The sequence below is a fragment of the Chrysoperla carnea genome, chromosome 5 (genome assembly GCF_905475395.1).
Source record: "Chrysoperla carnea chromosome 5, inChrCarn1.1, whole genome shotgun sequence".
NCBI classification, from domain to species: domain Eukaryota; kingdom Metazoa; phylum Arthropoda; class Insecta; order Neuroptera; family Chrysopidae; genus Chrysoperla; species Chrysoperla carnea.
Genome location: NC_058341.1, coordinates 74,296,433 through 74,323,747, shown reverse-complemented (window position 1 = coordinate 74,323,747; position 27,315 = coordinate 74,296,433). Strand labels below are relative to the sequence as shown.

General features: G+C 29.1%; 1 protein-coding gene across 1 annotated transcript in view; it reads right to left on the bottom strand.

The window, feature by feature from the left end:
- The window catches only part of LOC123301431 (proto-oncogene tyrosine-protein kinase ROS), a 152,654-nt gene that overhangs the window by 38,267 nt on the left and 87,072 nt on the right, over positions 1 to 27,315 (bottom strand). The window contains exons 4-5 of the mRNA XM_044884169.1: positions 4,232 to 4,291; positions 780 to 1,109 (exon numbers count right to left, since the gene is read on the bottom strand). Coding sequence (XP_044740104.1) covers positions 780 to 1,109; positions 4,232 to 4,291 — 390 coding nt within the window. The remainder of the gene's footprint in view (positions 1 to 779; positions 1,110 to 4,231; positions 4,292 to 27,315) is intronic.

The window sequence follows — 27,315 nt, the reverse complement described above, 5'->3', positions numbered from 1 at the left end:
GTGAAATGTTAACTAACATTTTTGTACCAAAGCATGTAGTTTCAACAGGATGGTGCAACAAGCCATACAGCCAGAGAAACTGTAGAATTACTGCACTGAGTCATTTCCTGGTCTTATTATTTCTCGTTATGGAGATCGGCATTGGCCGCCCAGATCATTCAATTTAACGTCTTTTGATTTTGTTTCTTTGAGATTTTTAAAAATCATAAGTTTATGTGAACAAACTCACAACGATTGAAGCCTTAAAACATAAAATTCAACGCGGTATTACTGAAATATCGCAAAATTTATGCACAAAAATCCACGAAAATTTCATTAAAAGAGCACGCCTGTTCCAACAAAGATGAGGCGGTCATTTATCCGATGTCTTATTCCATTCATAACCTCATAATGTTTACTTCATTATTCGATAAATATTTCAAACTTATACCACAAATATACAGGCTGTCTAGCTAGCTATAAGTTGTTCATTTTTGGCATCGAATATACAGGTGGACACAAATTGAGAAAGTTTGATAGCAATGTTAATGGTTGTTTAGAAATGTTGACCATTTTGAACAGATAATAAGAGAAATGGTTCAAGAAATCACTCTGAGATATGTAAGAGTGGATTTAAACAATTTTGTAAAAGAACAATTACATGTATGGATAAATAATAAATTTTTTTCGTAAACCTTATAAAAAAAATGTTTCCAACTTAGCTAGACACTGTATGTGTTTTATTTAAAACTCAAAACCGACGTTCTTATTGGAACACTTTTTATAATAAAAACACCAACCCTATATTTCGTATACGGCTGTAAATTATCCACAAAGACCGTATCATGTTTTGAGCTCCATGTTTGATTGCGACAATATTGCCATGCAGCCGCTAACTCCTCATACCGCCATTGTACTAAATACTTAATATGTGATTGTTGTGTGACCGGATGTAGATTCCATGACCATTCTAAACTTAACGATGTCGCTTTCAATGTATCAGCCACGAGTGCCGGAGCAGGAAGTGTACCTAATTCGGATCGAAGTTGATTCAAATAACGTGAAACAGCATCATTACAACCAATTACACAATATAATTGTTTTGGTGGTAGCCAGTCTTGTGTTCCGTTCTAAATATAACAACAAAAAAAATACAAAATTTTTATAAAAACGACTGACTGTTTTTAATGAATTAATTAATAACAAACAACGCATATTAATTAATTGATGAGTGAGTATTCTACTCATATTCATTAATTAATGTTATAGACATTTACATATTATTTTTTTAGGTCTGATATGTTGCTTTTATTGAAATGTATTTTTTCATGGGAATTTTTTAATTTGTACACTCTGTGTAGTCACACGCAAGCGTCTATAATATACAGAAGTATTAAGACTACTCGAAAGCTTGTTTATTTTTCTTGAAACAGAGGTTAAAAAAAGTTTCCATATGAGCTTTTTGGACTAAGATATTCCCTTTCCAAGCAAAGCTGATACTTCTGGATTTAAATCCTGTAACATCTGAAATAATATACGCACTGCAATTTTTCTGATATCATTCGAAAAGTGAAACTGCCTTCTTGTAAGCCCTTGCACGTTGTTTTGTAAAAAAATTTTAACACTCCCAATTTTCGTTTTTAAAATATGCCAAAAAACAGATTTTTTTCTCATATTTTAGGCGTTTTTTCACCTGACCTCCATTTTATAAAAAAAGGCAATATGTAAAATCTTATCATTATTAAAAAAAACTTGTACTTCATAGTTTTGGAATCTATTGCTCAAAAATTTTTATCACTCATTGTCGCTTTGTACGGAGGGTTGAAATGATGAAAAATGTAAGAACACATTAAAATTTTAGAAATTATTTTTCAATAAATTTGTTAAGACCACTCGAAAGCTTGATTATTTTACTTGAGAGCTGTAAAAAAAATTCCCATACGAGCTTTCCGGACCAAGATATTCGCTTTCCACGCAAAATTGACACTTCTGAATTTAAAATCCTGTATCAGCTTAAATAATCATCAGACTGAAATTTTTCTGATATTATTCTAAAACTTAAACTGCCTTTTTTTAAGCCCTTGTATATTGTTCTGTAAAAATATTTCCACTCTCTCAATTTTCGTTTTTAAAACATGTCAAAAAACAGAATTTCTTCATAGTTTAATAATACACAAACACACAAAAAATGTAATAAAAACTTATTGCTTAAAAATTTGCTTGGAATGCGAATATTTTGATAAAAAAAAAGCTCGTACGATAACTTTTTATAGCTCATTTTCAAGAAAAACAAACAAACTTTCGAGTGGTCTTAACAAATTTGTTGAAAAATAATTTTTAAAATTTTTGTACTTTTTTACATTTCTCATCCTTTTAACTCTCCGTACAAAGCGGCAACGGGCGATAAAAAATTTTTGCGCAATCGATTCTAAAACTATAATGTAAATACAAGTTTTTTAATAAGCATGATAAGATTTTAGAAAACGCCTTTTTTACAAAATGGGGACCAGTTGAAAAAACGTGTAAAATATGAAAAAACGTGTAAAATATGAAAAAAATCTGTTTTTTGACATGTTTTAAAAATAAAAATTGGGAGAGTTAAAAGTTTTTTTATAAAACAATATGCAAGGGCTTACATGAACGCAGTTTCAGTTTTAGAATGATATCAGAAAAATTTCGTTGATTATTTTAAATGATACAGGATTTTAAATCCAGAAGTGTCAATTTTGCTTGGAAAGCGAATATCTTATTTTAGCTTGGAAAGCGAATATGGAAACTTTTTTTTATCTCTGTTTCAAGTACGTACAATATAATTTGCGCCTAATTTGTGCTCTCACGGGTAAACAGTGATTTATACGAAAAAATGTTTCAAACAAAATTTGTTTATTTTTTTTTATTAAGAACATGTTTTACATTTAAACTTTTATTCTATCTCTAACGGTTTAAAAGATGGGTCCTACAGACCCAAGACCCAAGCAACTTATGTTGCTCATTTACGAATTCGATCAAATTTTTGGACTCTCTTTTTACGTCCTAAGCACGCTATAAAAATTTCAGCTTAATATTTTTTTTCGTTTTTGAGTTACCGTGTTATCGGACAGACAGACGGGCAGACAACCGAAAAGGGGCTAATTAAGTGATTCTATAAATTGGTTGGTAGTATCAATATTTATAAGCCTTACAAACTTTGGACTTTAAACTTAGTATACCTTGATATATTTCATATATATACAGGGTATAAAAAGTGTTGCATCTTTGAAATTTTCCACAGTTGTTTATTAGTTTGTAAAAACTTCGTACAAAAAATTAGTCTCTCCGGGGGTGGGGAGGAATATGTTGGGGCAGCTAACCTGCTTTTTTGAGGATTAGTTGGGGGTTTTAATCTTTTTCTTACATCTTACAAAAAACTGTGCATCACAGCACATTCTTTTTTTTTCGACTTTCAAGTTTCAAAATCGACCGCGATATGCCAATTTTAAAATGGTGCAGTTTTTGCTCATTCAATGAAATGTATTAGTATCCATCTTGTAAACTGTTCAGAGATAGAACAAAAGTTTAAATTTAAAAGTTATTCCTTATAAAAAAATTAATAACTATTATTTGAAGCATTATTTCGTAAACATCACTGTTTACCTGTGAGGGCGCAACCGAAAAAATTCATCACACTTTTTTTTATAGTTTTGGAGAAAATGGACATCAAAATTTTTTCCTAAATTGCGCCCTCACGGGTCAACAGTAATCTATCTCTAAAAAATTCTATTTTAAAATTGGCATATATCAGTCAACTTTGAAGCTAGAGTCGAAAAAAAAAAAAAAATGTGCACAAATACTTCAGCTAGTTAAATTGAGTTTTAATTTGGTAAAATACTTATTAAAACCTCCCAACTCCCCCCCCCCCCAAAAAGGAGGTTATGTATGCCCTTGAGAGGACTTTTTTTCTTTTTAAATATTGAGTTTAATTTTACTATAAACAAAATTCCAATTTTGTAAAAAGGCAAGGAGCAATTAACTATTTAGCAGTTTCATTATTGCAACATAAAGATCGTATGCAATATACATTTTCTATTTGTTTTGACAAGACAACAAATTTTGTTAGCTCGCTAGCGTGTAAGTAAACAGACGACAAAATTTATTTTTATATTTGTAAATGACGATATGCAATTTAGATTAATTACTGGTAAGTGAATAATTAATACAGTTTTTATTTTTGTTTTATAAATAGTCTAGCTTTTAAATAGTTTTTTCAACTTACACAAACTGCTTTGCATGATGAATCCAATGCACTCCGCCATAACTTACAACCAGATGTACACTGAAACAAAAGAAAATGATTTCCATCAATAAAATTAAAATAAAATAATTAATTTCATCATTAATTTACCATAAAAAAGGCATCTACTAAAAATTTCTATCAAAATCAGGAATATCCACGATAATTTTACACTGTTAGAAAGTCACGGTTATTCACAGTGAACAGAACGAAGACAATTTATTTTTCCCGGTTTTATATAGGAATTTTCCAATTAAGAAACATTAATCTAAGAACGGGCAAGTTCAAATTGGTAAAATATAGAAATAACGGTCGTAAAAATACGTGTGATAGCTCATTGGATTCGGAATGATGTTTAGAAAAATAAATGTGCCCTTAAAAAAATGCGCCATTAAATATTAATATTTTAGAAATTAAAAAAAAAAAAGATTCTTAAAGAGGAGATTTCCAATAAAAAAAAAAAACGCCCACTTTCGGAAGTCTACCTTTATTATTTATAATATTAACTAAACGCTGAAAATAGGTCTTTTTGCGTCATTTTGCGTTAAAAACAAGTATCTCATACTAAATAATTTTTTTAAGGTAATAAATATTAATTTAAAAATTTTAAATAATTATGGTGTATTTGAAACACTTTAAATCATTTATTACCAGTGGAAATTTGCCTTAAAGTTAATTTTTCAACAAGTTAGACGATTGTTTAGTAACAAAATTTTCTTGAATTTTCGTTTTCATTATATAAACTAAAAGAATATTTTTTTACTTGGAGCCCTTCTAATATACAAGATCACGTCAAAAAATTTTAATAATTGTGACAAAAAAGGCATAAAAAAATTATGCAAGTTTTAGTTATAGAAGTTCTCTCGGCAATAATAGAAAAAATAAATTAGTAGATAAGGATCCGAATTTTTAGTATGTTATAGTTCACGAAATATATTATTATATAAAACAAAAATTTGGGTACCATGGTCGATCAATTAATAGAGGAATTAATTAATTAAAAATACACTAAATAACATAACCATCCTCATAACAGGTTATGTTATTTAGTGTATTTTTAATTAATTAATTCCTCTCTTAATTGATCGATAAGATACCCAAATTTTTGTTTTATACAATAATACATTTCGTTAACTATAACATACTTAAAATTCAGAGCATTATCTACTAATTTATTTTTTTCTATTACTGGCGAGTCACCCTCCTTAATTTATATATAAAATATTTTAAACTCTTTTGGTATGATCTTCTTAAATATATACAGGGTAATCCATTTAAACCGGTGAACCCAAATATCTTCTAAAGTACTTACACTACAAAAAAAATGTATCCTACAAAAATTATTCAGATTAAAGTAGGACATCATATTCTATCGTCAGATTTAATCTGCGTCTGTTGGATCCTTTAATAGTTAACTCAGATAGAAGGAAGAAGGAGATAGAATAAGACTTTAAATTAGAAAATTGAACCTCATAAAAAAACTAACATTTTTTATTTAAAACATTTTTTCGAAAATCGTTAGATTTCGGAGGTAGCTCCGTTTCTATAAAATGGAATCACATTGACCTTAATTTTAGCATTACTTAGTAGCTTCTATGAGACGCAAGGGGACCCACGTTAAACAAGCACCCTAAAGGAAACAGAACCTACCTAAATCCACGTTTTTGTTTCCGAGTAATGCTAAAAGTAAGGTCCTGGTGATTCTATTTTTTAGAAATGGAGCTAGTTAAAAAGCTAACGATTTTCGAAAAAATGTTTTCAATAAAAAATGTTGTTTTTTTTTTATGAGGTTAAACTTTCTAATTTAAGGTGTTATTCTATCTCCTACTGTTAAGGATCTGACTTAACTATTAAAGAATCCAGAAGACTCAGAATATGATGTCTCACTTTAATATTTTTTTGTAGTGTAAGTACTTATTTTAAATAATATGTGGGTCCATCGATTAAAATGGATTACCTAAGAAGGGCCCCATGAAGCCAAAAACTTTTACGTCAATTATTTAAACATTTATTTTTTTAGTTTACAATGAAAACGAAAATTTGAGAATATTTTGTAAATAAACTTGTTTAATTTGTTAAAAAATTAACTTTAAGATAAATTTACATGGTTATGGAGATATAGTCCATAACGGTTTTCCTTAAAATATAGGCACTTCCTCCGCTTATTTTTGATTTTGTACATTTACATTCAATACGTGATACTAAACATATTTAAAAAAAATAGCTACATATTAAAAAATTTAATGCAGAAAAATATTCTCTATAGTCTAAAGTATAAGTACCTTAGCACCTTAAATCACGGTAATTAAATACTAAATACGTAGGTATTATGTAGGTAGAAAACAATTGAGACTTGCATTGCCCATTCATAAAAATATAATCGAATGACATGTTTAGTTCAGTTCAGTCAACTAATGTTTATATTTTTTATAGGTCACTATATATAACTATACTTTTAAATAATTAATTGAATATTATTTATATCAGCGATCTTTAAAATATGTAGGTTAAACTTGTTATCTAACATTCAATTGAAGACCTCTTTTATATCATTTACATTTTATTTCAAAGAACAACTTCCTTAATAGATTTTGATTTAATACCAATATAAAAATGTAATAGCCTTATCAAATTCAAAATTTTCCAATAATTAATTTCGAGCAAGCTGGAAATCATTTTGATATCAACATTTCGTCCTAAATGCGTATAATCCAAGTTTACCCAATCCCAGGAGGTGAGCATAACTTTTGGGACCAAATAAATGCGAAATTTGAAAGAGGTTTGAAGTTGTTTACAAATTACAAAAAAAGTATGTATTAAATAAAAAAAAAGGTCAAATAAAAGTTCTAGCTGAAGTAATTGTGCACATTTGTTTTCGAATTTCTAGCTTCGAAAATGACCGAGATATGCCAATTTTTTTGTTTGCTCAATCATTGAAATGAAAAATGATCCATCTTGTAAACAGTTAATATTTCAAAATAAACAACTTTTGCTTCAAATATTTTTTCTTAAACATCAGTGTAAGCGCAAATTGGGACAAAACTTTGATGTCCATTTTCTCCAAAACTTTAAAAGATAAGGACTCGTTAATTTACAGGTAGCTTCAATTAATGATCTTGTGAAACATTCTCGAAAAACGAAAAAATATTCTAGAATATACTAAAATTAAAAATTTAATTAAAAATCTCAACAAATTACTTGTGAGAGAACACTTATGAGAGAATTTTATTTATTTTCGGGCAGTTCTTTTGAGTTTTTCCTAACATATGGTTTCTAAACCTTCCTGCCATTTTTACGAACATATCTAAAAAAGAATTATTCGAATCGATCAAGTCTTTTGAGCATTAACCAGAAAACGACAAATTTATTTTTCTATGATTTTTTTAGCTATTTTTTATGTTGGGAAGTTATTCGTGTAGACCTCAAGGGTCGCACCATGACTCTATCCACGACTTGTTTGGTGTTGTAACGCATACCACATACGGCTAGTAATATAAAAAAGTGTTTGGTATATATTCCATTTTTTTTCACAACACTTTCACAAAAGATATAAATATTTCATATTGGTAAATGGTAAGTATAGCCTGCAGTTGTGGGTTTAAGGAAAAAGGTCCAGTGGACAAAATCTGTAAATAGCGTCGTTTTTTTAATCTTTTTTAATCAACTTGGTGCCCCCTTTGCCTTGGTGCAAATTTGTCTTTCCCTCTTATTTTTTTAGTCTTCGTAATTCACTTTGAACCCCCTTGTAGTGCCCTTATTCGAGGGCTGAATGTTGAGCAACTCCTCCTTCCACTTGCTGTTTCAATTAGTACGAATTTTTAACGCCTTTTGGCGGAAATCACCTGATTTGAATATTTTGATTAGCCTTTAAAAATGGTAAGTACAAGTACTGCCATGTTGTAGTATAAATAGGAACTACTGAAAACGGATCCACTTCGTTTTTTAATTAGTACGAATTTTTATCGTCAGTTAGCGGGTTGCGATTCTCAGTTATCAATATGAAAATAAAATCATTTTCGATGAGTAGGTATGTGATATTTGGTAATTTGTAATTTTCTAATAATTAGCAACATTATATGATAGAAGTTTTTATAGAATAAATTCTTTGAAGTAAGTAGTTTATTTAGTGTTAATACTATAAAAAGTGTGGGTAGAACCGGTAGAATAAATGTATTGTATATTTGAGTTATAGTTAGTTGAATGTGTTATAAGTAGATAATAAATAGATGGAGCACGCGTGCGTGACAACTATTTATTATAAGATCAACAAATTAATCACGTAAATTATATTTATTTTTATTAGATGCGTATATTAAATATTTAAACTGCTTCTATATGTATAGAGGAAGGTAAGACACAGTGGAACACGAGGCGGAGCCACAGTGCAATTCCAATAATAACTACTCATACTATTACAAGAGAATTTTTGGACAAAAGACACCGTTTTTTCTTTCTTGGTCCTCCGAAATTCGACTTTCACTGTGCAGGCTAGTCTATATGTTTAAGGTAATGTCAGGAGCAATAAAATCATAGCCCGCCCTATCGTAAATTATAAAGTACTCCCCATTTATAACATATTAGCTTTGATACCCAAACACTCACTGGGCTTAAAAGTAAATACCACCGCTTTATACCCTTTTCAAGGAGTACTGAAGCTGTATAAGGAGAAATGGCTATGAGTGATTCCCGGCAGATTTTTGCTTAGCTATATACTAAAATATGCTCTGCCTAAGAGTTATCCTTCAAATAGCCTTCAGAAGAGCGTGAAAGCATAATACGAAGATTTTCAGTTTGTATTTCTCGGCAAGCAGTGGCACAAAAATGTAAGTAATATTTGTCATCATCATCTAAATGGAATATACACGGTGTTCTGTTATTGACTGCAGATCGTTGGCCTACAGAAAAAGCTCATAAAGACGAAGGAAAAAGTTATTTACCAATTGTGGATCTGAGCCCTAATTTGGGCGCTACAGGTTTGACAAAAATTGATAAATTTGTTCATTCAATGACTATCATTCGATAACGAACGTCACATTGTCTTAGACCCCCTGCCCCCCTTGTCAGATCTTGTCACACTCAACAGAACTCCTTCCCCTTGAGTGCGAACGCATTTTATGAACGGTCCCTTAATTGGTTTGGTCAAATCCCACTTTTTATATTTTTATTATATTTTTGCAAGAAATCAGTTTATACTTTTTAGAATCCCTTTAGTTGAATATTATTAAATGAAATTTACTAATATCTACTGATTATCATTGGCTGCTGGTTATCGAATGATAGTCAGTGAATGAACAAATTGATCAATTTTTTCCATACTTGTAGCGCCCAAATTAGGGCACAGATCCACAATTAGTAAATAACTTTTTCCTTCGCCTTTATGAGCTTATTCTGTAAGCCAACGATCTGCAGTCAATAACAGAACACCGTGTATAAGATTCCATCAATTTAAAGGGATTTCGGTTTTAAAGGGATTCGGATTTCGAAAGTTTCGTTCGGATGGTTCGAATAATGTTTTAGGTAAAAAATATATTTTTAGGCGAACGATTGCAAAACGTAAACAAGTGAAAACAAACAATTGACTGAGTTAATTGTTGAAATACCATGTATAGAAAATGTTGGTGACGCAATCGTTTGTTTTTTGACGTCACGTAAATAAAAAATACATACTATAAAATTTGCATCTAATTAGCGCCCTCGTGGGTAAACAGTGATGTTTAAAAAAAAATAATTCAAACAAAAGTTGTTTATTTTTTATGAGAAACATTTTTTACATTTAAACTTTTGTTCCATCTCTAACGGTTCACAAGATGGGTCCTACGGACCCAAGACCCAATTGACCTATATTGCTCATTTACGAACTCGACCTCACTTTTTACATCCTGAGTACGCTATAAAAATTTCAGCTTGATATTCGTTTTTGAGTTATCGTGTTGGCAGACAGACGGACAGACGGACAGACAACCGGAAATGGACTAATTAGTTGATTCTATGAACACCTATACCAAAATTTTCTTCGTAGCATCAATATTTTTAGGCGTTACAAACTTGGGACTAAACTGAATATTTCATATATACATAGTATATAAATGTATGTGGATGTAGTCTTTGGGTAGTCCAACAACACTGAGCAGGCTTTATTTAAAGAGGCGCAAATTTTAAAAAAAGTTTTTGCTGACAGCTTAAAATTTTAGAATATGTGCGGTTTGTCTTTTTCTAAAATATAGTCTTGTAGAGTTGAATAAATAAATAATATCTATAGGTATTTATAGTTATTGCAATTTATATTTAGTATTTTTATCATTTCATAATAAATATCATCTTCTTTCATTCAATATTATTTATTAAAGATGTCAGTCAGTCAAATAAGTCATTCACATTTTATTAATATGATAATAAAATAATTCTAATTCTCAAATTTAATATTTTAATCTAGTAATAAATGTTATATGTTAAGGTGCGGCTTCATACAATGCCGAATATTTTTCATACATCAAATATATGTAATAATTTTAATTCATTGTTTACACCGTTATAACAAAGTAAAAAATATAAATACTGTTTAAAAATGCAGTAATTATGTGTAAAAAAATATTTAAAATACATTAAAATTTTGAGATGTTTAAACGCATTCTTTTGGCGCTCTCTATTGATGACGTATAAGTACGTGATCTGTCAATAGGTGACATTTCAATGTATAATATACACTTTAAAAAAATGAATTTACAACACCGAATTTACACTCGTTATCATTAGGATTTCTAATAAAAAGCCGTAGAATAATATAACTCAATGAAATAACATACAAAATGTAAGTAATTAATACCATACAGAATGTCAACAAATTTGACAAGCCCTTGCTAAGCCCTTGCAAATCAAAAAGTATCTATCTTGTAAACCATTAAAGATAGACAAGTTTAAATGTAAAAGTTATTCTTTATAAAAAATTAACAATGTGTATCCTTGAGGGAGCAAATTAGGAAAAAAATTTGGTGGTCATTTTCTCCAAAACTATAAAAAAAGCGTATTGAAAATTATCAATTTAACTTCAACTAGTGGCTATGTGAAATATTTTAGAAAAACAAAATAATATTCCAGAATATACTTTCGAAAATTTTGAAAGTAATTTGGAGACGTCCTCAAGGGTAAAAAGGGATGTTTAAAAAAAAAATATTTCAAACAAAATTTTTTTTTCTTTTTATAAGAAATAACTTTCACATTTAAAGTTTTGTTCTTCGGTTCCAATAACCATGTTTTATTTATGTTGGTTTGGTTATTTCCAATACGCTTACAATATGTTTTTTGGCAACTGGATTGTCGTAGATGTATATAAAACTAATCATAAATATTTTAAACTAATCATGCATATTTTATCCTTTTCCTAAACATAATAAAATGATTGTCTATTTTTATGCAATAAAAGTCAGGGTGAATCAATTTCATAAAAAATTTTTATTTTACTGATTTCTTATTGATTTAAGGATGATGCATTAATTATTATTGGGTATTAAATAAAACCCCGGACTTAATTTTCTTTTTCCACCAAATCCTCCACCAAGGGCTAACGGTTTTTGTAATCACTGTATTAAAGACGTGTTGTTTTACAAACATTCATTGTGTGAAGCCACACCATTTGTTGTGTGTGGATACTGTTTGCATATAAAATGTTTTCAAATGATTCATTCATAAAATTAGTATAACTTATATATGTATAAAATGTATAGTTTAAAATACAGGCTGCCTCCCCCCCCCCCCCCCCAGGCAAACAAACTTGCTATCAAAAAATTGCACTTTTTATCATTTATAACTCAGATTTACAATAGAATGCATTCAAAAATTAAAACAGTTGTATAACTCCAGATAGGCACTTTGTTTTGAAACTTTTCTAATATATTAAAAATAAAGCAAGCACTGGCATTCAAAAAAAAAATTACGAAAATAATTTTTTTACGATTATAGATAATCAAAATATTTTCGGATAAAATTAATTATTTGAATATGTAGATTCGGAATCTGTAATAAAAATAGGAGGTTTCTTTAACAAAACTTTAAACTTGAATTATGCCTTACCTAAGGAATTTAATGAGGAAGTCTCCTACATTATTTTTCTTTTTATCATTGCATTACCATTGCAAAATTTTTGAATTGTTTAATTTTTTCTTTGCCCCCTTGTGAACCAAAGAAGCGTTCGGAGCCTTTAAAATTAAATTTAAAAAAATCTTTTAGTAATAATAATAATTGAATTCTTAGACAATAAATTTCACTAAATACAACATATTAAGTGATAATTCATAATGATGGGTGACACTCTGTATAATATTACTTAATATTATGTTTGACGATATGTTTCATTCTAGTATTATACAAATTAACAAGCGTGTTGTAATAGTTTTCATTTGTGCGAAATATTAACTAGTTTTATTTATTTTAATTTTTTATACTTTTGCAGATGTTACTTTGTGTATGCAAAAAAAGGTCCTTAACCTTCTCAGGAAGCTTAGTTATTATGTTTGATTATAAAAGATTTAAAAAAAATTATTTTGGATCAAGTATTTAAAAATTAATTTAATTATCTAAAATTTTTAAACTGAATTTTTTTTACAAAAAGGCGTGATTTAAGGAAAAATTTTTGTTTTAAGTTAATAAATTATTAGCCTAATTGTGATGTTGAAGAAAATATATTTCAAGCAAAAGTTGTTATTTTTTTATAAAGAATAACTTTTATATTTAAACTTTTGTTCGATCTCTAACGGTTTACAAGATAGATCCTTTTCATTCGATTGAATGAGCAAAAAAGGCACCATTTAAAAATTGGCATATCTCGGTCAATCTTAGTCAATAAAAAGTAAAAAAAAAAAACAAAATGTGCACAATTACTTCAGCCAGAATTTTTATTTGAAATTTTTTTTATTTGATGCATAGTTTATTGCCATTTGTAAAAAAACTGCAAACCTTCTTCAAATTTCGCATTTATTTTGCTTTTGATTAGGCTATATCTGCTTTTTAGTTTTTTAAAATTTTTACTTTCTACTGTGTTAAAAAAAGTTTGTTTTTAAAAAATATTGAGACTAATAATTAATTGAATTCCCAAATTCACATCATCTACCTACTAAACATCTAATTTTTTTATTAAAATAACCAAATAGAAAAGTACTTACAGTCATTCGAAATTTTTTTCGAAACGGGATCGATTTAGAGTACCATGCGAATGGCTTAGAAATTTTGTAGCAGTACAACCTGCCCTTAAATTATTTTAACGAATCTGTGCTGGTTTTTGTAGCATGTCTAGTTCACGGGTTCTTTACGTATCGAATTTTTTTAAATATTAATTTCGCTATAACTTGAAAACAAATAACAACATTTGGTTTTTTTTCATTTTTTCAGGTGTAGAACACACTCCTGGAGTTCGGTGCATTTCTCACGACTCATCCTGTATAACGGGTGCTAAATAAAAAGAATGCGTTCCTTTTAAACCAAACATATCTATGATGCCTCTTGGGAAAATTAAGAATGTGAAATGTGTTAAAATATTTTCCAAAGTAAAATGTTGATAAATTAATGCCTAAAAATATATTTATTTCTATAATGTATTATTTTTAACGTCAAAATAGAAATTTTTATGATTTTAACTAGCTTGATACCCGCCCGCTTCAATGGTCTTAAAAATACAACCATCGTCTCCAACCTCTTTTGATTTCATTTATCACCCTTCTAGAGCACTGGGAAGGATTGTTTTACACAGCTAAAACATATGCACAGTTTTAATTTTTTCAAGTATGTCCGTATGTCCGTAGACAGTTTTTTCGAAGTCGATATCGTGCGTACAAAAAATATCGACTTCGTTGAGATGTCAATCAATGCGTATTAAAGGCAATATGATCCGAAAAAATTTCATAGCATTCGATCAAAACACTTCCAGTCGATCGAGTTTTTTTTAAATAGATTTTTTATAATTTTTTATTATGCTGAGAAGTTATTTGTGTGGACTCAAGGGTCTCACCAGACTCTATACACTGTTTATTTATTTTTATTTTTTAATATATCTTTATAAATTATAGCTCATGTGTAATTCTTATGTCATTATTGTTAAGTTTCATTCAAATCTATTCATTAGTTTTTGCGTGAAAGCGTAACAAACAAACAAACAAACAAACATCCTTACTTTTACATTTGTAATATATTGAGATAGGGACAAAATAATAATTTTTATAATTTTTATTTTAAGAACTTTCTTTAGCTACTGTTTATGTACAAACATTTAAAAGAATCGAAGACTAAATAAAAATAAGTGAACTTTTAGTAAACTGTGAATAAAATGTTATGGCTTGTTATGTTGCTTGATTACAGTACAATTTACTTTACGTTTACATGATGTAAATATATTTTGTAAACATATATTTTGAATGGGGGTGGTATAACAAACATAATGCATGTTTACGATAAATAAATCATTAATTAATGTGTAATTTAACACTTAAACCACCCTTATATTCAACACAACACACATCATATTTTTATTTTAACCATATCATTTATAATTTAACGCCTTTTGCTTCTATTCAGATATTATTGTTATAACTGATTAAATCATAAAAAATATTAAAAATATAATTTTATATTTTTTATGTGTAAAAATTATTTTTAAGTTGTAATTAATTAATTAATATTTACTTATAAAATCAAGGTCATTTATTATAATAATAATTGAAAGTTTTAATAGTTACGTAATCAATTAAAAGAATTAATTATATTGATAGCTTAAGAAATATAAGTAAGAGGTTGTCTTCAAGAGTTTAAGGTAGCACGAGCGCGGTAATTTTAGACTTAGGGTTGAAATTATTTTTATCTTATTTTCAACTTTGACGATGAATTTTGTTATCACTTCATGAATGTAGACGAAAAATAATAATAAAATTTTTCAATATCTGCCTTGGTTTTCGAAATACCGAAAGCTTAATAATGAAATAAAATTTTCAATTTTCGATATTTTGAAAATTACTCCAGATATCAAAAAATATATTCCGACTTTTCGTCTTATATTGTCAAGTTATAATATAATTCACCATCAAAATTGAAAATATATATTTTTTTTAAATTTTGTCCCCACTACCGCTGGGTACAATGAATTTTTTTATTTTCAATAATTTCCACAGACTAGTTTTCGAGAAATGTATGAAAACATATCATCCATTTACCGTTTTCCCATAAGACCAATGTTAAATATATCTACTTTTGAAGTCATTTATTTATTTAAAAAATCGGCAACCCTCCCTAAAATTTTCAGAATAAATTGAGACTTAGTCCAACGTCATATAAAAAAATCAGCATTTTTCATCAGCAGGCGCTCGTACATCCTTAAAGTAAATTCAATATAAATTTCCAAATAATCGACTCCGTGAAAAATGATAAAATCTTGATAGCTCATTTAAAAGCATGTTCTCTCAAGTTTCTTGAATTAGTAAGCATAAAAATTTTAATCATCCCCTACCAATCTGTGCCGAAGATTGAAAGCCTGAGTAAACTTCTCTTTGAAATTTTTATGAGATTAAAGCATGCTTCGAAAGCTTTTCTAACGAAAAATTTATTTTGCCTTTGATATCGCGTTTAAAAATCAAAATAGTTAAACTTAAGATAAACAAGTGAAGACAAACAATTGACTGAGTTAATTGTTGAAATACCATGTATAGACAGTGTTGATGACCCAATCGCTTGTTTCGTACGTCATGTAAATAAAGAAATATATCCACTCTTAGATAGCCACACACATGTAACTGTTATTCCCATATAATACATACAACAAAATTTGCACCTAATTTGCGCTCTCGCGGGTAAACAGTGACGTTTACGAAGAATTTATTTTAAGGTTTATTTTTTTATATGGAGCATTTTTTACATTAAAACTTTTGTTCTATCTCTAATGGTTTACAAGATGGGTCTTACCGACCCAAGCCCAATCGACCTATCTTGCTCATTTACGAACTCAATCTCATTTTTTACGTCCCAAGCACGCTGTAAAAATTTCAGCTCGATATCATTTTTCGTTTTTGAGTTATCGTGTTGACAGACAGACGGACAGACAACCGAAAAAGGACTAATTAGGTTTTATGAACTCCTGTACCAAAATTTTGTTGGTAGCATCAATATTTTTAAGCGTTTCAAACTTAGGACTAAGCTGAATATACCTTGATATATATTACATATATACAAGGTATAAAAAGACATGAAGATATCAGAAAAGAGCATAAAAATCGCTCAACATTTTAGTGTATTCTTAGTTTTGTGTAATTAAAATTTAGCAAGTTATTGATGTTTGAAAATTGCACGAAAGGGGTAACGGTGGTTGAGAGAAGATTTAGTGGTTATTTAATTGTATTTTATTTATTTAAACGATAAATAGCAAATGAATGATTATGAACGAAAATTATAATAAAAGCAAAATTTTGAGACTTTGATTGTGGCATTCTCCAGGATCCTCTATCCTCCAGGTTTATAAAGTTTACTTTCTGTCAGTTTTAACTACGATACGAAATTTTTACGTTTGGCTTATTTAAATTCGGCGCTCATTTTTTGATATGTTTTAAAACTGTCACCATGTGTGTGAGCCTCATCAAAATTCAGTCTCATAATTTGTTGATAAGGTGCCTAAAGAAGTATAACTTAAAAAACAAATATACAAACTTGATCTGTTTAGTTTAGAATATGAATAGCACCTCCTATAGACAGACTATGTGTTAAACGTTACAAATTTAAATTGCTTATCCAGACATAATCAAATTATTTACGGTAGCAAAAGGTTTTTTTTTTGTTTAGACAAAAGTGAAGAGTCTCGTACATACACTTCAATAATATACATATACAGGCTGTCTTTTTTAAGCTGTCATATACTTGAAAGTCGAAAAATAACTTTTATAGAAAAAAATGCTTCAAGTGAAAAATGTTGGATGTGTAGGTGCACATACGCAGACTTAGGTTTTCAAGATCAATGAAAAGCTCACTTTACTCAAAAACTGGTAATCGATAGATGAACACTTTAAATTAGAAAGTTGTTATTGATTAAAATAGTAACATTTTTTGTTAGAAACATTTTTCCGCAAACCGTACAGTTTATTCAAAAACGGACTGAAAAGCATTACCCAAAATTGTTATCTCGTATCAAAATTGTTATTTGGTGGATTATTTCTGCAAAATATAGGTACTTTTCAAACAAAAAAAAAAAAAAAAAATTCCAATAAATCCAAAAGTTGGATTTTTGTTATCAATTACTGTCGGTTTACAAACTATTCGGTTTACAAAAAAATGTTTCATATAAAAAATGTTCTAAATTAAATCGTTCATCTAATGTTTGTTTAGAATCAGAGTGAGATTTTAATTGTACCTGAAAACTTGCGTGAACGAAGATGTGTGCCTTTGAAACTAATATTTTTTGTTTGAAGTATTTTCTTGGATTAAATTTATTTTTTGAGTTTCAGTATATGTCAAGTTGATAAAACCAGCCTGTATATATCTACATATATGTATAAAAGAAAAGATAATGTTAAATATCTTTAGCACATATAAATAAATAAATAAATAAATATAAATAAAAAAGAACACTTGAAAATGTCACTGTGAACAATCATTATTAGATTATATCTTACTTATTATGTATGCTAAAGTTAAAAAGTCACTTCACTCATAGACACCCACAAACATTACAAACATATAGGTACACAGAGTCATTTTAAATCAATGGACGTTTAATGTTTGTTTGCTTGTCTCTATTCAGTTTTTCTAGAATAATTCGGCTCGGATGGCCCAAAGAAATAATACTCCGTAAATATTCAACAAAATGGGTCAAAAAAGTTTTTCTTGAGGTTTTTGGGGTCGATTGTTTCAAAGTCAGAATTTTGTATACACTCTCCTCACCGGGGGCAAGTCGCCCTCGCTGGTTCAAAACAGCAACTGTAAATATTCGACAAAATTATTATTTATGTCAGAGGGAGGGTCAGAATCGTAATCAGCGACCCCAAAAACTTCAAACTATACTTTTTTGGCCCATTTTAGAGAATATTTTGCAGAATATTGTTGTTTTGGACTAGCGGAGGGGAAACTATTCCAGGGGGGGATTTATCGAAATTCTGACTTCAGAATCGTGACCCCAAAACCCTCGAATATACCTTTTAGACCCATTTGTCGAATATTTACATATTTGAGCCACAAGGATGCAATTACTACTGGTTTTAGAAGCATGGGGTGTATTACTCCGCAGGTGTAAGTTGATTGGAATTCTGACTTCGGAATCGCGATTAGCTTCCCCAAAAGCTCCCGAGTATACCTTTCTGGTTCATTTTGTTGAATATTTACATAATGTTGCTGGACAAGCAGAGGGCGAATTACCCCAGGATATATCGTGATCAGCGATCCTGATAGCCCCCGAGTATTCTTTTTTGGCTTATTTTATTGAAAATCATCCCAGAAATGGGATCCAATAATTGGCTTATTTAGCGAATAGAAATGGCCAAATTCTAGCGGCACCAAGTTAGATGCAGATTTCCATCTATGCACCTTCCAGAACATTCTTCATTTTCACTTTTTTCGTCTGAAATGATGCGTTTATGAGACATTTTGAGAAGATTAAATTGTAATATGTAGGGTGTCCCATATAATCTCCTCAGCTTAAGATTTCGTCAATAAAACGTGAATTTAACTTTGACTTTTGAGAAATTGAAGTTTCCCTTTTAAGTTATCAAATTAATAACTAGTCAAAAGTATGCCAATGAAAATGGTGCAACCTCTTCGAAATACTGAAAATTCTATGTTTCTGTGTGTGCGTTTAATACTCCAGTATACAGGGAGAAACAAAGGCGAAATCTCTAAATTTTGACCTATAGCCACCGCTTTTGATGAAAATTTGGGATTTAGCTTAGTTCGCGCTTTAGATCAAAAGTTATATAGTGCCGAGGGGTGCTTTAACCACCCCTTCTAGACAGCAAGCATTAATTTTAGTTTCCGTAGTAAATTCATCAGTTTTTGTACTGAATAAAACATAAGAAAAGGTACGAGCCACTTTCTTGTCATATTTCGTAAATTTTTGTGCAAATGACTTGAAGTTTTTTCATTTTCAAGGTTTTTTTATAGTAGGTACTTTAAAAGTGTACGGTATACTTTTGACGATAAATACTCCGAATTTCAATCGCCAATAACTATGGGAAAGCTTAACAAGCTATCTGATCATATATATTTCATTCAGTTACAATTTTTTGAAGTGTGTCACTTTTTTTTGCAGGGCAGAATATAAATATAATTAATATTTGTGAATCATTGTTTTAAAATCACTCTTTATTTACCAGTACCAACTTTATAGAGTTAAAACACTGTTTTACAATAGAATTGAATTGAACTGATTATGTAGAAGTACAAAGGCAGTCAAAGTATATTTATTAACTAAAATATTCTTAACTTTACTTCAGATAAGAACCATCCATGATGTTTGTATGTATGTATGCATGTCCATTATATTCAATTTGATTTTATTGTATACAAAACATTGAATTAAAAGTGTTATATATATTATTTAAATAAGGGGGTTTGTTGCTCTTTTTGTTAGAACACTAATATTAATAGAACAACTATATTTACTTCTATTTTAAAATAGATCTAAATTTTAAAATAATTTGTTTTTTTTTTTGTTAGATGGTTTTGTTCAATACAAAACAAAAAAAAACAAAAAAACTAAGTGTCACCGTCCATATAAGGGATGTAAGAGCAGGGTCGTTTAAGGGTTGAAATTATTTTTATCTTATTTTCAACTTTGATGATGAATTTTGTTATAACTTCATAAATTTAGACGAAAAATAAGAATAAAATTTTTCCATATGTGTCTTGGTTTTCGAAATATCGAAAGCTAAATAATTTAGCAAAATTTTCAATTTTCGATATTTTGAAAATTAAGCCTGAAAATTAAATTCTTACTTTTCGTCTTATATCGTCAAGTAATAATATAAATTTATCATCAAAATTGAAAATATCTATTTTTAAATTTGTGCCCCCACTACCATGCTCATACATCCTTAAAGAAACAGGAAAGTATCAACTATTGTCGTCATTGCACGCGGTATCGCCATAAAGATTACTTACAAAACTATGTTTTTAAAAGATATAGGCAACAACCTTTGGATGATTATAACTTCTTTTTTTTTTTATCAATTTTAATTTCCTTTCAAATTTTGTTATTGTATCAAGTCTGGTTTTACAATTTTATGAGTAATGTGGCAAATTCGATATCTGAAAATTATCCTATTGTCAGATCATACCACAAGATATTATGCGGCATACCTCCGTGTACCTCCTATTACAGCACTAAAAGTCGGTTACACTTAAAGTAACGGTTACACACTGTATACCATGTGTGTTTGTACCATCTAGGCATATACATATCTGTAGTATGACAGAATACATCCGTTGAGTAATGCATCTAAGCGAGAGGAATTATATACATGTATTGAACATTAGTTGGAAGACGCTTGGAGAGTGGGAGTTTTTTAGTTACAGATAACTAGTAAGTTAATCAAAACTCCCACTCTCTGCATGCATACAACAGAAGATCTGTCGTATCATATCTGTAGTCTTACAACTCATGTATATAATACCTTTCGCTTAGATGCATTACTAAACGGATGTTTTCTGTCATACTACAGATATGTATATGCCTAGATGGTACAAACACACATGGTATAAGAAGAACAGAGTATGTTTGTAACGTAATTATACCACTACGATATAAACATTTATTATACCATGTATATGAAGTTTAGTCCCAAGTCTGTAACGCTTAATAATATTGATGTTACCAGAGAATTTTGGTATAGGAGTTCATAAAATCACCTAATTAGTCCATTTCCGCTTGTTTATCTGTCGTCTACCCATCTGGCATCACGGTAACTCAAAAACGAAAAAAAGATATATCAAGTTGAAATTATTACAGCGTGCTCAGGGCGTAAAAAGTGAGGTCGAGTTCGTAAATGAGCAACATGGGTCAATTGGGTCTTGTAAACCATTAGAGGTAAAACAAAAGTTTAAATGTAAATAATCTTTCGTATGAAAAAATTTACAAATTTTGTTAGAAACATTTCTTTGTTAACGTCATTATTTACCCACGGCAAACTAGATGCAAATATAGTATATATTTATATGGGAATATCAGTTATGAATATGTGGCGATCTAAGTGGATGTCTTAGATGGCCACATATACATGCTGTCAGAAAACAAACGATTACGTCATCAATTTCAATAATTAACTCAGTCAATTGTTTGCTTTCACTAGTTTTTCAAATTATTTGGCTTTAAAATTGGTTCTAGCGAAACGATATAACGACCAACGCATCTATTTACACACTTTTGTTACATGAACATACTTTTTCAGTTAAACAAAACAACATCCATCAAAATACCAATTTGTACCTTATAAAATTTATTTCATAGCTGGGTACCGGTTAATGTATTTACTCAGTAAGCTCTGTAGATAGTTTTCGTATTCTCCAATGAGAGTAAGCAAAAGAGGTATGTTCTGAGGTGAGACTCACTCTGTATTGAAATCATTTTTAACATTTTTAACACCTTTCTTGTGAAAAACCATAAAGAGTATAACTTATGAACTTTATTTTGAATCTTATTAACTCATATATTGGTTATAGAAACCAATTTTCATTGAAATTAGCCAGCAATAACGACCAACCTGAGTACATATACAGCGTGTTTACTTAAGTTGGCTACAAATGGAAAACTTTTTTATTGTTAGGTTTACTAAAATAAGTTATTTATAAAAATCTCTGTTTTCAAAAATATTAACATTCAACTATTCATTTTTAATATTGAATGGGTGTTCACAAATTGAAAAAATTCGACATAAATGCAAATGTTCATTTAAAACAAGTGAAAACAAACAACTGACTGAATTAATTGTTGAAATACCATGCATAGTCAGTGTTGATTTCTTTATCACATAACACACACAAACATGTGACACATACATAACTGATGTTCAAGTATGGTACATATTATAAAATTTCCGCCTAATTTGCGCCCTCACGGGCAAACAGTGATGTTTACGAAAACATGTTTCAAAGTTGTTTATTTTTTGATAAGGAACATTTTTTACATTTAAACTTTTGTTTTATCTCTAACGGTTTACAAATTGGATCTTACGGACCTAAGACTGTAAAAATTTCAGCTCGATATATTTTTTCGTTTTTGAGTTATCGTGTCCACAGACGGACGGACGGACAACCGGAAATGAACTAATTAGGTGATTCTATGAACACCTATAACAAAATTTTTTTCCTAGCATCATTATTTTTAAGCGTTACAAACTTGGGACTAAACTTATTATACTATGTATATTTCATATATACATAGTATAAAAATGTAGACCATTTTGGACAGATAGATAATAAGGAAAACGGTTCAAGAAATCACTCTTAAGATATAAAGAAGTGAATTAAATAATTTAGTAAAAAAAGAATTACATGTATGGAACGCGAAGGTGAATACGTTGAGGCAAAAACTGTTGTTATTTGCTTAATAGTAATTTTATATACTGTATGAAAAATAGATGTTTTGTATTAATTATTTTGTTACATATCGTCAAATCAGCAAATAAACATTGGAAGTATGATGACTGATTAAGGATTACAGATAACTTGTTTTATAAGTAAGATTTACAAATTTCATTTAAAATTGAAGTGATCAAAACAATGCCATCGTTATTTATTCCTAAACAGCTATATTCAGTTCGTTTTGGCTCAACGTATCCACCTTCGTGTTCCATACATTTAATTGTTCTTTCACAAAATTGTTTAAATACACTCCTATGTAGCCAACTTAGCTAGACACCCTGTATATATATATTGTGTGTTGTCATATAATTATGATATTATTATTACATTGTATTTATGATTAGTCTAAACATATTATTTTAATAAGGAAGTTAAAAATTAACAACCCTTTAGCTCCTACTAAACATACATCATACTCATACTCATACTCATATGTATGTATAGTCATACTTTATGTACCACTATCTACATAACTTACTATAAATCAGCCTTTACAATATCACCACACACAGATCAAGCAATAATCATATTTCTACTGGATTAGCTTAAGGTAGTATGTCAGTATCCAAGTTAGTTTAAACCTAGGGATGAGATTTTACCAGTAAAATATTTATTATACTTAATTTACCAATAAACTGTTGGGAAATTGGCGGACAATTAACCAAATAAGTTTTTGATGCCATTGTAAAAGTTTGCTATTACATCTGAAAATGCTGAAATCTAATGTTTAAGAATTTATTCCGCAAGTTCAAACAACAGGCATGCAAAACAATGCACAAGAAAACCTTGAATAATAAAACTAGAATAAGGAATATAAAAGTTCATTTAATATTCATATATCTCTCGTTATGCTTAATAGCTCCAGTCATACGTTGTTATATGCTAGATGGTGTAACGACATTGCAATTGCGATTCTATCAAATGTAGGTTCTATCCTATGATAGAAAATGAACTTTTGTATTCCTTATTCTAGTTTTATTATTCAAGGTTTTCTACGCAATAGCTGGTAATTGATTGATCACAAATCGCACAGTTTAAGCAAAAATGGACTGAAAAGTTTTACTCAAAATTGTTTTTTTTCGTATAATTGTTTCTTTGAAATCTAGACACTCTTGGCAAACAATTTTTCAATAAATCCAAGAAAAGTATTTTTATTTCTATAAAGACCATTTTTGTTCAAATTGAATGAACAAACGCACAAAATCTAGATTTTTTCTATTAATTATTATCTAAACTATTCTATATAAAAAATGTTTGCATACTTATATAGAACAACTTTCTAATTTAAAACGTTCATCTCATGTTTGCTCTTTATAAATTATGAGTGAGGTTTTAATTGAACTTTAAAGATTGGATTCGATGCCGGTATAAGACGTGTGCCTTTGAAACTAACATTTTTCGTTTGAAGTATTTTCCACGATTAAACTTATTTACCAAGTTTCAAGTATATGTCAACTTAAAAAAGCATATATCTCCTTAAATATGGCAGTTCAGGGGAAAAAAGACGAACAATTTAAAAAAAAAACTGTACGGTAAATCATGTTGAAATTCAACAAAAATTCATTTGAATGCTATTTAAGGAGGATCCCTCACCAGTAATAGAAAAAAATAAATTAGTAGAAAATGATCCAAATTTTTAGTATGTTGTAGTTAACGATACATATTATTAAATCAAAAAAAAAAAAAATTGGGTATCTTATCGATCAATTAAGATAGTAATTCTTAATTAAAAATACACTAAATAACATAATCATCCTCATATCATGCTATGTTATTTAGTGTATTTTTAATTAATTAATTACTCTCTTAATTGATTGATAAGATACCCAAATATTTTGAGGGATCCTCCTTAATACATGAAGGGGTTCTTTTAACTAAGGTGAACTGTGCCAAATTTGCATACACAAATCATTTCCGGTAAAATTGAACAAGGATAATTATAATAGCTAGTGCATTTTTGTAAAATTTTAATTAATTATATAAATCCTAAACGATACGGTACAAAAATCTAAAAATTTTTCTGTTAACGGGTGTATATTATGATCTTTTAAATAAATTTAAAAAAAATAATAATAGTTAACTGTGACTCTCTATATATTACTATACTACCTTAAGTATTATTACTATAACTCTATAAGCTAAACTAAGCTACTGACCTACACTGAATACTCACTACGATAATACAATTTTTTTTACACCCACTCTCATTATCATGTTGTATTATATTAGAATTAGAAAGAAAAATTCAACTTAAAATACTTTTTAGTTTTTAGAGTACAGCAAGCCTTCATATTCTGCTAAAAATTAACAAATATTTTCCATAAATCCATACATAGGGAATGTTGTAAGTCGATTCAAATATAGTCGCTTAAAATAAGTTGATTTAGCTAAACATGTCATAGAAAAAGTTACTCCGTTTTGGCGCTATACACTCTTCAAGTTGCAATTTTGAATTCGTTTTTCTTCCATAACTTTAGAACGGTTAGTGCGATTTTCATAAAATTTGATGGTTGACGCTCTTTTTCATACAAACCAACTCATATCAAGTTAAAGGATTATTATGCCATGTATATATGAAATATATTAAGATATACTAAGTTTAGTTTCAAGATTGTAACGCTTAAAAATATTGATACTATGAACAAAATTTTGGTAAAGTTGTTCATAAAATCACCTAATTGGTCCATTTTCGGTTGTGTGTCGGTCAGTCAGTCTGCCTGCCTGTCCGTAAGCACCATAACTCAAAAACGAAGGAGGATATTAACCTGAAATTTCTATAGCGTGCTCTGAAGGTAGAAAGTGAGGTCGAATTCATAATGAGCAACATTAGTCAACTAAGTCTTGAGTACGTAGGGCCCATTTTGTAAATCATTAGAGATAGAACAAAAATTTAAGTGTAAAACATGTTCCTTATAAAAAAGAAACAACTTGTTTGAAACATTTTTTCTTAAAAATCACTGTTTACCCGCGAGGGCGCAAATTAGGTGCAAATTATATAGTACGTGTTATATGGGAATATCAGATCTGTGTGGCTTTCTTTATTTACTTCTACATTACCTAGAAAAACAAACGATTCCGTAACCAACACTGTCTATACATGGTATTTCAACAATTAACTCAGTCAATTGTTTGTTTTCACTTGTAAAAAAGATGCTTTAAATAAGCTTCGATTTTTCTCATGGTTTTGATTCAAATATTCTTTAGATAAAAATAAGACTTAAAACACTAATTTATTCATATCCGCGCATTTTTTATGATTTTAAATATGATTTTAAAAATAATAATCTAATGGGTTTAAATCCGTGGAACGTGGTGGCTAATTTACGGGAGCATCACCACAAAATCATAAAGAAAGCTCTAATATGAATAATTAATTAGTGTTGTTTAGGTCTTATTTTTACCTAAAAAATATCTTAATCAAATGTAAATAATTTATCAAACTTAATTTTTGTCTCAATCTTGCTGCTACCAAAGATTAAAATTGTAAATTTTTAGTACCTAAACCATGATAATAATCGATGTTTATGAAGAGCACCTTTTTTGTAACAAACAGTCAACTTTAGCTAAATTTCATACCTAAAATCCTTTACCTCCATGGCCGCAAAAATTTGAGGAATTTACCTACCAAAAACCCAATATTTTACGCTTATGAATTGATATTATTTATAAGGTTGATATGAGTTGTTTTGTATGAAAAACAGTGTCACCAAATAAAATTTTTTATTAAAATCGTGCTTTTACGTTCAAAAGATATGGAAGAATACAAATTCAAAATTACAACTTCAAGAATAAATCGAAAATCGCAAAAAGTGTTGGGTTTATAGGCGCACATCTTACGCATTAAACTTGACAAGGTTTTTAGGCTTAATGAAAAGCTAACTTAATTCTATAACTGGTAATAGATAGATGAACACTTTAAATTGAGAAGTTGTTATCGATTAAAAAGGTAACATTTTTTCGCATCGTACAATTTAGATAAAAACGGACTAAAAAGTTGTCTTCTGTGGTATCTAGGCGTTCTTCGAAAGAAATTATCCAATAAAAGTGGTTTGTTTTTCTATAAAGATCACTTTTGTTCAAATTGAATGAAGAAACGCGCAAAAGCTATGATATGTAGTTTCTTATAGGGTCTTACAGGGGATTTTTGCTATTACTGCCTAAACTATTCGCTTTACAAAAAGAAAAAAAAATTTGCGTTTTTATAAAGAACCACTTTCTAATTTAAGTGTTCGTCTAATGTTTGCCAATTTTGAATAAGAGTGAGGTTTTAATCGAATCAGAAAACTTAGATTTAATTCAATATCTGTATAAAATGTGTGCCTTTGAAATTAAAAATTTTCGTTTGAAACCTTTTGCTAGATTAAACTTATTTTTCGAGTTTTACGCATATGATTGGAAATTCTAATTTAATTTTTATTTCTTGAACTAAAACTAATAGAACATGAATTTATACCATCAATCGGACAATTTGAAGA